At 37.7% G+C, this 13,436-nt stretch overlaps 2 protein-coding genes across 7 annotated transcripts in view; both read left to right on the top strand.

The window, feature by feature from the left end:
• The window catches only part of LOC135439925 (fructose-bisphosphate aldolase), a 187,327-nt gene that overhangs the window by 152,454 nt on the left and 21,437 nt on the right, over window positions 1-13,436 (top strand). The window lies entirely within an intron of this gene.
• The window catches only part of SNF4Agamma (SNF4/AMP-activated protein kinase gamma subunit), a 78,191-nt gene that overhangs the window by 19,404 nt on the left and 45,351 nt on the right, over window positions 1-13,436 (top strand). For 2 of the 4 annotated variants that reach the window (XM_064698785.1, XM_064698787.1), the window contains exon 2: window positions 9,657-11,466. The exons of the other annotated variants lie outside the window; for them this stretch is intronic. In XM_064698785.1, the coding sequence (XP_064554855.1) occupies window positions 9,808-11,466 (1,659 nt within the window). In that variant the 5' untranslated portion in view covers window positions 9,657-9,807. The remainder of the gene's footprint in view (window positions 1-9,656; window positions 11,467-13,436) is intronic. 4 annotated transcript variants of the gene reach the window in all.

Below are 13,436 nucleotides of genomic sequence, written 5' to 3' on the forward strand. Positions count from 1 at the left end.
CCCGTTGCCCCTGCCTGGCCGACTAATTTAGTCTACAATAATCGGATTGTATTAAGTGGAAAATCAATAATAATTCTCACTGAATGTTGCTATGATAGTGCATTTTGTAAACATTTCTTAAGATTCGTGAGATTTTATCCAAGCGGCATTTGCTATGCCCTCCCGTTCCCGAATCCTCTGTTCAAGCGAACACAATATTCCTTGGTTGTAAGCTAAAAAATTGTTTTGAGAGTTTTTGAGAATTAAAAAAATGTATAAGGTAAACCTGTGCTATTGTATTTGAGTATTGGCTTTTGTTATAATTATAAATAAAATAAGGTATTCTGTGATATCGATACTTATATATACATATATTTATTCTCATTCTATACTATTCTGCACTATACTGTATATTCCCATATATTTATTTTATCTTAGAACTTGCCATTCCATGCTGTTCTATAAAAACAAAAATTGTATACCAAACCATAACTAACCAAAGCCCAATATCTGTACGATCAAGTTCCATGCCATAATACACCATCCTATTTCATAATATATGTACCATATCATATATGTACATATAGTAATATATATATATATATGTATCGCATCATGAATCGTTATACTGTGAATACTTTATGAACAGGGCACCTGTTAGTCTTATAATTACAACATTTTAATTGCAACAATAGATTTCTTATTACATGGCGCCAACCCCCGGAATCAGTAATACTCTACGTATTCTGTGGGCTATATGTCAACTCTCGCTCAACTGGTTCAACAGTCTCAATAACTAATAAAATCTAACCTTTCTAATTATTAAAAGATAAAAAAAAAAGACGACCAATAGATATTAGCAAATGGCCTAGCGCAAAAAACCAGTTGAATGAACTGCGCATCGCATAAAAACTGGTATCCATAAAGTCTTGTCGACTTTTATGGATACAACTTGCAATTTCGGTATCGCCGGCTAACAATAATGATATCGATAACGATAGCCACGGGCCAAAAGTGGCAGCTAGGGGACTATAATCGAGGCCCATTCGTGCGTAACGCTCGCTGTTATTGTTACATACATCGAATGCGAATATAGGCTATATGTTTATAAGTTGTTTGTTGGGCAACTTTTATGCCTCACTGCGCGAAAGTCGCACGACTTTTAGACTCTGTGCAGGGGCAAGGTAAAACAAACTAAAACAAATAAGGGTGCTCTATTCGGGACTGCCCGACTAGGAGTTACCCTGCATCCAGCGCCGAGCTGAATTTATACACATTCTGTCTTCCTTCGATACGTACATACACAGAAGGCGGTGTTCGAAATGGATGTGGGTATCCTAAAGTGAATTATTCCAAATCTGTGTATTTTATTAAAAGCAAACCTACATACCAAATTGGTGTATATCTGTTCTGGTCTCCATTTTCTGTTATTGATGTTAAGGAAATGGTTAAGATATCGACATAAACTTAAAAGCTACTAAAATTACAATTTTAAATTGATATTTGTCTTCCAAATGCCTCACAGAGGAACAGAAGGACATGCCTAGATCGATTCAGTTTGTCGTCGTGATCCAGAATATATTCTTTATGGTGTCGGAGATGTTTTCTTCTGCCTGGTATACATTTGCTCAAAACATTATACCACATTTAGCCATTTTAAAAGAGGTTCAGGGTATAGAAGAAAAAAAAAACTTTTCACATTTGATGGGGCAAGTTATGGCAATTGGAATGACCTATGTGACACCTGGCAAATATTCCATAATTATTACACGCTTTCTCTTGACCCAACAAATATACAAGGTATCTTGAATTTTAAGCGGACTGAGTGGCTCTTTTCGTAATTGCCGGCAATCGCAGCTGAGTTAAACAGCCGTAAATATTTTAAGGTTATATGGCCTCATATGACAATTGCAAACCTTCTTTGACATTCGTTTTTTACTGAGAGCATTTAAGGGCAATTTCAATTGCAATTTCCATTGCCATTAAAGAAATATTACCAAAATGTTCTTAGACAATTGGAAAGGGCTAATCGATAAGATAAGGTCCTTTTGAAAAATAAGGATTATTATTAATACTCTATGGTTAAAGAATTTATATAAAAAAAGAACTTATATAAAAAAATTGAAGTAAAAAACGAGGCCAGGAAATAACCGCTTGTATACATGCATAATCATTATTAATACTTACATGTACACATAATATGAATGGAAAGCCCTTTGGGGCTGCTTTTAATTTGATTAATTTAGACGTTTTGCTTTTTGTAGATATATTAATATAATTAGCCTAGGTAGAAGTTATTCTCTTAATATCATATTTTCGGGCTGCTAGCCCGATGAATGCGACGATTAATGTACAAATATTTTAATATTTCTTCTGATGAACTCAACTCTACCAGAACTAATATTTTACTGTAATATATTTATTTATAATTGGTCGACAAGACGAGAATTAAATGCAAAAAGCCTAGTTAAAATAGTTAATAGCATCACCGACCGATTGAGGTGTTTCATTTGCCCGTCCGGCCAGCTATGCCACAGGAATAGGCTATGCCTAACTATTGGCATCTTTGTCAAACTACGCTTTTCAGTTTCTTTTGATAAACTTAACTGTCTAGTTATCTAATAGTTGATTTAAGTAAAAGATCAACCTAATTCTCCTCTCATGGGAAGTGCTGCCAACCTGCTAAGAACTGTATATGAGAGCTGTTTGTTAGATAAGGAAAGTGCTGCCAACTTGCTAAGAACTGTAAATGTGAGGTTTTTGTTAGGGTAGGAAAATGCTAGCATAAACTGCAAATAATAATTCTAGGCACTTGTGAGATACTCAAAATACCATATTTGTGCTTATGCTTCTTTTATTTAAATGCCCCTCACTCTAACCTCAATTTGTCGAGTTAGCACAACCTAATCTCACTTGGTACCGTTGCCTCTCTTTTAATTCTCGCCCTTTTGCGGCTATAGGTGAAATGATTTTTAGAGCTCGACTCAGTTGAACGTATAGTGCAAGCTGTTATGCAACATAATCGCTTCTAGACTCTCTCTACATACATATAGTAAGTACATGTTATATCGTCATAGATTTGTTGGCCATGTCTGGGCGTAACCTGGGGAGGGGTGTGGGTTGATTGTCGTTTAATTGTCGCTCGACGACATAAACAGAATTCGAAACTGCATAACACATGAAAACAACAAAAAAAAAAAACCAAAATTAAACTCAAACAATGGCAAAACCCAAACACGTGACGCTGACGCTGTTCCAAGTTAAGCGAGAAATTGAGGAGCGAAGCGAGAGGGAGGCAAAACTTATAAAGTGACACAGAAAAACGAGTTGAGAGACAAAAATAAAATACAAAATAAAAGGAAACAAAAAAACACAAAATCTAAATAAACGCAAATGCGCTTGACAACACAGCCAAAGTTAATGGCAACTCTCGCTCTCAGACCCAGACCCAGATCCAACCTCTAAATTGCCTCGCGCTTTTCTGCTGAGCAAACGATTATTTACTGTCGATTATTGAGCTCAGCTCGACTCGGTAGCGGCAGTAAACTGAGTAACAGCCTCTGGCATTTTAAATACTGCCCGCACATTAAAAAACAAAACCAACTGCATTGCATTTATTTATTTTACATGGGCACAGATGTACAAAAAATAATTTGTTTACAAGCAAACGGTTTAATACGCCATCAGAAGATTGCGTTAGAAATTTCATTTCAACTTACAAATGTTTTTCTTGTGGCAAAGCTTTTGCAGTGCCTATGACAAATGCCTGCATAGAAATATTTTCTTTTTATAATATTTTTAATAAGAATTCCTTAGTTGAGGCTCTTAAAACTTGCCGCACTTTCTTATGAAACTTTAAATTTTTCTTCCCCAAAGAATTTATAAATATGTTGAGTGCATGCCGCTGAAGACATTTGTAACCGCAAATTTTATTATTTTATTTATTGATTTACAATCTCTTTCATCAAATCTGCACATACTGAACCCATCGATGAAACAGGGTGAAAAGGGTATAATGGTTTTGTACAAATGTATGTAAAGGGCAGAAGGAAGGATCTCCGACCCCATATAATATATACATATATTCTTGGTCGGCATCAATACTCTGTCCATCCATCTGTTCGTATGTTTAAACACGTCGATCTCAGAACCTACAGGAGCTAGAGACTTGAAACTTTGAACTTAGGTCCGCCTAGTGCACGCGCAGTACAAGCTTGTTTTCGATAATCAATAACTTGCCCCGTTTCCAAACAATCGATAAAAATCGATATCAAAATTATGTTTTTTGAGCTAATATCTGAGGGCTTAAGAGCTGGACCCGCCAAATTAGACTCCATTAGACTCGGAGGACTAACATTTTGTTCTAATGCTAAAGCAATCGAACGCATATTGCCAGCTGAATTTGATGTTGGGAGAAGAATGTTTAGGGCATCCGCTAGTCGTTCAATCCCGACTAGAGAACTCTTGCTTGTTGGGTTTTAATTCTTAGCTAAACTAAACTGCATTACCTTGGCGAATGCTGATCTCACACTTTTCTAACTTAAATGCATGTTAATTATGTGTGGGTGTATTTGCTCCAACTGCAATCTGCGGCTCTATAACATTGACTACGCCATCCCCTCGCCCCTCACTCTTGCTTGTCAAGTGTCGGTACTTTTATGTTCAATTAACGAGCATCTAGCGAATTGTCAAGATCCGCGCCCACTAATTTCTGCATTGCTCTGCTAATTTCTATATTAATTTAAAACTTTACAAAACCAGCTTCTTTGTTGAAGCTGTTAGCACAGAGATAAACGCAAAAAAAAAAGACGCTCAATTCGAAGTCCACTTTTCTTTGTGATACTGCCCCGCCCTGGTCAGCATTTGTAATTGATTGGCTGAGTTTTTATTCGTTTGGCGCATGTCGTGTGACAGCCATTAATTGATTATTTTCTATACTCGCCACAATCTCTGGTGACTTTTGGTATTAATTTAAGTGAATCATTCATTCGCTTTGAACTATTCAAACAGACACTCACGTGCTGTTCAATTCTCCGCAATTGCAAAAGCCTTCAACAGCAAAGTCTTACATCATTAAGAGGAACCCACTCATAAGTATCTCATGGATTTAAAGTCAGCAGCACTTGTATTCTTTACACGAATTTGCAATTAATGATTTTATTTACATTGCATTCAAATTAATATATCATTTATCAAATCGAGTGTCATCTTTCGCCTAGCTCTATATTATAGAACATTTATTTGTTTTATTATTTAATGTTCTCCAAATGAAATTGTAGAAACTGTTTGAATGCCATTTTATTTTTAATTATTTATTTACTTAAACTTGAGTTTTTTGTGCTCTTCTCGATTCGAGAATTATTTTAATTACGTGACTGCAATTACATATTGTCGGCATTTCAATGTTTCTCAATATGTATGCAAAGTTTGGCATATTTTCAATTATGCATAGACTTTGAAATTGAGCTTAAATAGTTTGCAATACGAATTGCGTAGGAACTTAAGGAAGCTTGACAAAGGTCAGAGAACACGTTCGGGATTCCTATATGCGAGTATTCAAATATACGAGTACTGACATTAAAAATATGTTGTTGTTGATGAAGTAAAGAATTTCATGCACTTAATGATGATTTATTAATAATAATCCATTGACTTGCCTTTTAAAAAACTCCCTTTAATTTGGTAAAAAGTCATAAGTTAAACCTCAAAGATTTATCATTTCTATCAAGCTTTAAGTTTTTAATTGCATTTTCATGCTTCATTTTAGCTTCAATGCAAATGCAGCATGAAAACCACAGTTGAGTTCAGTTGAAAGACGCCAGTTTGTCTGGCCAGAAGCCGCTCTCTGGGGTGGGGTATGGGTATTGTGTACAGGTCTCCAGATGCGCGTCATTGATTAATTGGTTCAACTAGTCGAATGCGGTTACATGACGTTCGAATTGCCAGCAATTATTGGTGGCTGTTGCAATTGTTAATGGCTTATAATTAAAAGACAGAAACAGCTGCCCGGAATGATATACGAAATGCAATTAGAGAGATGTGCATTTCAGCTACAATACTATGAGAATACGAGCACGAAAAAACTTTTGAAAGCTAATTTGTTAATTGATCGAAAGTAGCTTTTTATACTTTTTTATTACGAATCTTGCATGTAAATACTGTCCACTAGATGAGCTAAAACTACTTGGAAGCGTTTACATATATGTATATACCTTCTTCTTTAATATAGTGAGAGTATGCTCTTTTAAAAATTTGTAAAATAAACCCTAACGTTAGTCACTATTTATCGAGTTTAAATATCGAGTTTTTGTCACGTACTATTTAAAATGAACGAAACAATCTTATCTGTTAGCAATAAAAATCTAGCCAATTATTTTAATCTATATATATCGATAAATGCTAAATGCATTGTAAAGTCCGCCGTCGTTTCTTAAGGTCCCCTCAGTCAATCGCTCAAAATTAAGTAAAGTTTGCAGCGCTTAGTATCGATAATTTTTGTTTAAATTCAAACATCGATACAGCTTGCTTACTCTACCGATACACTGATATCGATACATACATCGCTCTTTTCTATATCTATGCATACATCGCTTAAGTACGTATTGATTACGATCTTTGCAATATTTAGGTAATATTGTTTGTTTGTTTGTCTGTTTCTGTTTCCTTGCACCTAATATGAATACATGGTATTAAGTCGTGCCTGCTTGCCTCACGACCTGCGCCCATCTCAAATCCAGACATAAACCGACTGCTTCGGTTACAGATTAAATTGCTCTACGGTTTCCAGTTCTCTTATAAGTATTTATTTGTTTGATAGTGTGTGTTCGAGTTCAATTAGCTTCGTTCGGCATTTCGGAAAAGTATCTGACGCATAGCCGCGGCTGTCAGTTCGAGTGTTATGCTTAAATTATTCACTTTATTCGACATGACTTGACTCATGCCGCGCCCCGCGTGACCGCAGAAAGTTTTGTAAAATACCGCAAACTTGAACACCCCTCGAGTTGAACCATGTCCCCCTTACTACAATATGCGGATATACGAAAGGAATACGTATTAAATTGCCATTAATTGCTGGGTGGATCGGATCGCCTGCATTTATTTTGCTAAATTGCGGTTTGGCTTTTAGCTATGCAAAATGTAACGCCCCAGCACTTAGACCCTATATTATTTTGCAGGCCTGTGCAGATAGTTGATGAATTTGTATCCTTTTGTCTATTTGACTGCAGTCAACTGGTGAAAAGCCATGGCTCATAAAAGAATTAAGTGTAAGCGATGAATAGCGAGTTTTCCGCGAATCACTTAGAATTATCCGTAGGATTTGTTTTTGTGTCGTGCAGCTCCTATTCAGTCAAAGAGAAATTCCTAGAATTGCTCTGAAGAATGAAGCTATTTTAGGTTTGTATGAGGTCAAAACAAGCCGAACTTTAATCTGGTCGTGTTAGCATAAGTTTTTAATACTTATGCTAAACTATCTTTCGTTTGTTCCTAAAGCCTTGTATACAACATTTATGTATAAAATCAGCCAGTAGCCTTTTTATAATTACCAGTAAAAACAGCTCTTAAAGCGTGCTATGTATTTAATATAGCTCATTAGTTATTTACTATTTTTCAATAATTGATAATTTTCTTGAGTGTTAAAAAATACAAAAAATGTATAAGAAAAATGTATTTTTAATTATGTGAAATTAATATTTTTTGTGGGCGATTTCTTTTCCCAGCGAATACTCTATTCTTTTTCTAGAACGGGCCTATAAAGCTAGAAGACCGAAGCAGTTACAATTTCCACATTATCTTTATCTCAAAGGCGAGCAGAATATTTACTGAGCACATGTTCTGCTCCCCTTCTTCAATTTCTCTTTTTGTATATTTCTCAGTTTTGCATTTATCGCTTCAGCTCTAAATGTTTTCTGCATCGAATTGGCTTCACAGCTAAAAAGTACTTGCCTATAATAAATGTTTAGTTTAAAAGGAAAAAAAAGCTCTCTAAATATATATAATCAAAATGTTTCTTCCTCCTTCCAACTTCTGACTCACAGATGTTTATTTAGTAATGTTTTATTTTTTTGTTTATATATGTGGTGGTTTTTTTTCGGTTGATCGAGAGTTGGGGCATGTATATATATATATATATATATGTATATATACAAATATGTGTTTGCCATATGTTAGCATTTTCATATTCCTTTCCTTTGTTGCTTTCTTATGGCGTTTGTTTTTTTCTTGTCTTGACGACGCGTAAATAATTGAATTAGCTTTGTTAGCGCTTTGTTTTGCTCTTTCAGCCCATACGCAAATATATGCACAATATTTTTTTACTTTTTTATTTATGGGCTGCTTTTGTTTCGGTTGTGTGGCAAATGCTCGGTTCAAACTGGCCGCAAAAAAAGAAATCCCAAATAAAATACAAAAACTGAAACACAATTTGGTATTTTCCAAATACTTTGCGTTGCTGTTTGTCGACCTTCACCTCGTGCTACAATTTTTTTTTGTTGTACACATTTTTTTTTGTTTTGTATTTATGTCGCCACGTAATTATCTTTAAGTTTGACAACATGTTCGCGTTGCTTGCTCTGTGGACTTTTAAGTGCTGCCAATTATTTTTGAATTACAAATTCTGAAGATTTTAATTAAATGGGTGTGTTGCTATAAAATCAGTTGTAGACAGCTTTGTCGTATGCCTTAACATTAATTCTGCGCTTGAACTATTTGGGAATTGTAAGACAAGCTTGGGTTAATTGAAGTTTTAAATTTTGTATGCTTTGAAGAGCTTTTTCTTTAAATTTTAAAGTTTTTCTAGCGTAATAAAAAAAAATTCGGAAGTAGTTGGGCAAAACAAAGTTGAAAGTTCTTATTAGTTGATTTTGCATGCCCTTGTAGAGGGTATTTATGGCATTTATAGGTTTTATTATGTGCCCTACTAATGGGCAAAATGATATCAGCATCAGACTACTATATCATATAGCTGTCATAGGGACGATCAGTCGGAAAGTTGGTTCTGATACGGAAAAATTTGTTTATGTTAAGATAAGTTGACTAACATCGGTATTTATTAGTTCCTTTGTGATTCTCATATATAACGGAAAATCGTATCAACATCGGACCACTATATCATATAGCTGATTTAGGAAAGATCGGTGGAATAGTAGGATCTTATATTGCAAAATATTCTGTTTTCAAAGATATTTTCAACAGTCAGCATTTTCGAGTTGCACTATTCTCATATATCTGCAAAGAGGATATGTCTACAATTTTTGCTTTCTCGTTAGATATATGATTAAAGGTTTCTTATAATCATTTAATATTTTGTCGAATAGCTTAGATTATAAATAATTGCCAGTTTCATCCTTAACCGTTTGGTAATTATGGAACAAAGCTGAATAAAGGAGCTTCTGAGTCTTTTCTGTAAGTTAAAAATCACGAGGGAAAAAAGTTAATATCTGATCTAAAGTTGATATTTTGTATGTTGATTACTAGCGTATTTTATCTGAGAATAGGAGCGTCTACTTCTTCCCAAATCAGTCTCCTTCTCTCTCTCGCGCCGTCTCTCTCGCCGTCTCTCTCTCTCTCTCTCTCTCTCTATACTTCTGCGCTCTCTCATATCAACACAAACAAAAGCTAAAGGCTACAAAACTCAATGCAGCCAAGACACGAATACGAATATGCCAATTCTTTTACAGATTCCAAAAACAATATTCAATTCTCGGCTTATCCAATGTCGCTTCAAGCAGCATCAATTGCTTAACGAACTGATAGATCCTGTAAGAAGAAGAAGATAGAGAAGCGGAAGCTAGAACCATCCGAAAATTCGAACTAATAAGCGAATTGCAAATGGCCACAAACTGCGAATACATTGAGGATAATGTGAAACAGCAGCAGATCACAAAGACAACAACAGCCGCAGCAGCCGAAGCCACAAAGAGCGACAAGACCAATGCCTCATCGATGAACGAGCACGAGGAAAAGCAGGATGATGGCAGGGAGAAGGGGAATAGTAAGGAGTGTGGACGGGAGCAGGAGGGCCGGGATCTGATGTGCCCGAACAATCAAATGGATAGCTTTGAGTGCGCCTTTGAGTCCACCATGGATGATCTGGAGCAGGCAGTGCGCGACGGCTACGAATCGGATTCGGAGGCCAGCGCCAATGGGCAAGCCACTGACTCCTCAGCCTCCAGCTTGAGCCAGCTGGCCGGCATAGGTGGACTGCAGTACAGTCAGCAGTTGGCGCCACAAATGGCGGAGGAGCTCCAGCTGCAGACGGTGCTGCCACGCGCCAATTCCTTTGATTTCCAAAGCAGCAGCGGCAGCAGCAGCGATGACGAGAACGACGACAACGATGATGGTGATGTGGAGGTGGGTGCACTGAATCTGAGCTCCAAGTTTAGTCGAGCCAGCGATGCACGCTACGATATATATCACCAGCGTCCGGCATATCTGCTGCCGCCTTTCATAGAGCGACGTCGCCTCTCGCAATGCAAGGAGGAGGATGATGAGGATGAGGGCGGCGACAAGTCACCACCTGTGGGCGCCAATGGCAGCGAGGGATCGCGTTTTGAGCGCGTATCCAAAGCGCCTCCGCGTCCGCCCACACCGCAGGATGCCGCCTCCAAGGAGAAGTTCAAGGACTTGGAACGTTTGCGGCAACAGTTTATGCACAAAATCGATAGGATCAACACGCGCAACATCGAGGAGCAGTATACGTCGCTGCCACCGCCGCCGCCGCCACCACCGCCGCCCATACCGGCCACCATATTGCCCAAGGCGCTCAAGGAGCTGCTGCAGTCCAGCGAGCCAAAGGCGCCCCCAGCGCCCAAGCCGCCAGCAGCTGCAGTTGCAGCGCCAGCGTCGCCACCAACACCCACTCTTGCACCCCTGCTGCTGCCGCACGCCGCGGAGCCGCCGCTCATTATCCGGGGCAAGTTTAAGGTGTCGCGCGCCCAGGAGACGCCCGAGCTGCGCGTGGAGGCGCAACAGCTGCGCGAGCTTAAGCCCAGCGCCAATTCACAAACCATCAGCTTCCCTTCCAGCTTTGGCGGCTACTCCTCCGTGCAGGGCCTCTTCTCGCAGCGCTATGGCAGCAATCGGTTTCCCGTCGCTGCGCCGCATCTCTCCAAGCAGTTCTTCGACTCCTCCCTGGTCGAGATACGCGCACCCACGCAGAGCAACCTGTCGCTCAATGTCAACAGCCACAACCAAAGTCTCAATTGTGATACCAACAGCAGCAGCAGCCTGGCCAATAAGCCGCGCACGCCCAGTGAACGGGAACTAGACGAAATCTGGATACGACGTGGCCCAGCACTGTCCGGTGCTGGCGATGCTGTTGATGCTGCTTCAGCAGCTGCCGGAGCAGCTCCAGTGCGACCCGTTTCGTTGGGTGGCGCCTCCACAATGCCACGCCTACTGCTGCGCAATGAGAGCAGCAATTCGACGACAAGTCCATCACGTCAATTGACCAACTCGGGCTCAGTTTCAGTATCCGTCTCGGAAGATGTAAGTTGGGTCCTAATGGAAGATCTATGTAGGGAGCAAACAAATATTCTAATGGAATATCTCAGAAGTTCTTAGAGATAATTTCTTAAAGGTGGGAATGTCCTAATGGGTCCTAATGGAAGATCTAAGTAGGGAGCTAAAATATTCTAATGGAATATCTCGGAAGTTCTTAGAGCTAATTCCTTAAAGGTGGAAATGGAAGACCTCTTAACTTACCTGTAATCCTTAGCTGCTACATCATTATTCAGAATTCATGTGTAAATTGATTTGTTTATCTTATCTAAGATGCAACTTGCCCAGCTCCGAGTTCCCTCAGCCCCACACTATGTTTATTGTTTACATATTACACTGTGCAACAAAATTGGTCATTTCTGTTATAAGGCCGACCCTTGTTAGATTGGGTTAATTTAAAATAATTTAAAAGTACGGGATAAACATTTTTGTGTTAACAAATTCAATATCTCTTCAACCATAGTTTAGAAGTGTAAAGTGCAAGGAATGCACTTATGTGGCCGTCTAACTATATTGTCATAGACATTACGATCAATCGGTTAAGATTTGAAAAAGTTGTGATTACATGATCACCCTACGGGAGGTAATTGAAAAATGAAATATAATTTATTTGTGATGACGCAACAAACAGCCTACAAGCCAAACTTTGTGCTTATAGCTCCGAGAATAAGAAAGGAACACAAAAGTGCCACAAATCAAATAAACATGTAATGTAATACAAAGTGAAGGAAATTTCTAATGGATTTCAAAAAAATGCCCTTAAAATGTCGTCATAACGTCGCACATCAAAATGAATTCGGAGTTTTGTTTTATCTTCCAATTCACACATCATCGACTGACGTCATTTCCACAGCCATAACTCGCGATATTTCTATACAAAAATAAGCATTGGCTCTAAGTTTTGCACAGTCATAAGTTGATATCGTGCTAATGCAAAATAACGTAGAAAGCGGAAGATATAAAGTATTTTTTAGAGGAAATGATATTTGCTCCAACTTTTCTATAGCACTTGAGAGGTCTTTGATCTTAAATATACACTTAAAAGTTACCAACTTTTATCTTTTTGTATTCTTGTGATTTCTTTTAATCGATTAATTTTTATCGGTTGCTGTCTTTATATCGATTAATTATTCGATTCATGCATTTCATGCATTTGACCTTGTTATTAATTTGCTAACAACTGATGTGGGAATTATTTTTGTTCAATTTATTAAAGGTCTAATCTTAAATGTAAACTCAAAAGTTACGGTCTTTGCATTCTTGAGATTTTCTTTTGTATCGATACTTTTAGTCGATTAATTTTTATTGGTTCTCAGTTTCTGTCTATATATCGATTAATTATTCGGTTTGTTTAATGCATTTGACCTTCTAACTAAATTGCTTTCAACTTATTTTCCTTGAGGCTTAATAACTTTTACCATCATCTTCACTTTATGGAAATGACCTCTTTGGAATCTTCACGGCGCAGAAGCTTCTGCTTCCCAAAGCATTAACTCAAGCACTTTACCAAAGCTTTTGCCTGGCATTTTTCGCATAAACATATACCTTATACACTCACTTGGGGTATTGCAAAGTTTCCACTAAGCTTACACCCAACCAAAGGGAATTACGACTTTATTCAAATAAAAATGTTAGCGTCATAGTTCTATAAAATTTCATGTATGCTTGGCTTAACCTTCTTTGTGTGATATTCTCAAAGAGTATATAAAATTCGTTGCTATATTTTTATGATTTATAGCCCGCATTCCTCCAACAATTGTGGCGTTGTTGTTCATCGAAAATGTAAACAAAAGTACGTAAAACGGAAAATGTGCCTGATATATGCATATAATGTACGTTTTTTACTTATATGGTACATATACACAATATAGCGTATATGTACATAACATTTTTGGCGTTTTGTCTGGGTTTTGTTTTCTCTTTTATCGTGTGATATCGTTTGTTGACTTAGAGAGGCG

This window comes from Drosophila montana, unplaced genomic scaffold (assembly GCF_035044405.1).
Source record: "Drosophila montana isolate Dmon_TW-CO22-7 unplaced genomic scaffold, ASM3504440v1 contig_779_1, whole genome shotgun sequence".
NCBI lineage: Eukaryota > Metazoa > Arthropoda > Insecta > Diptera > Drosophilidae > Drosophila > Drosophila montana.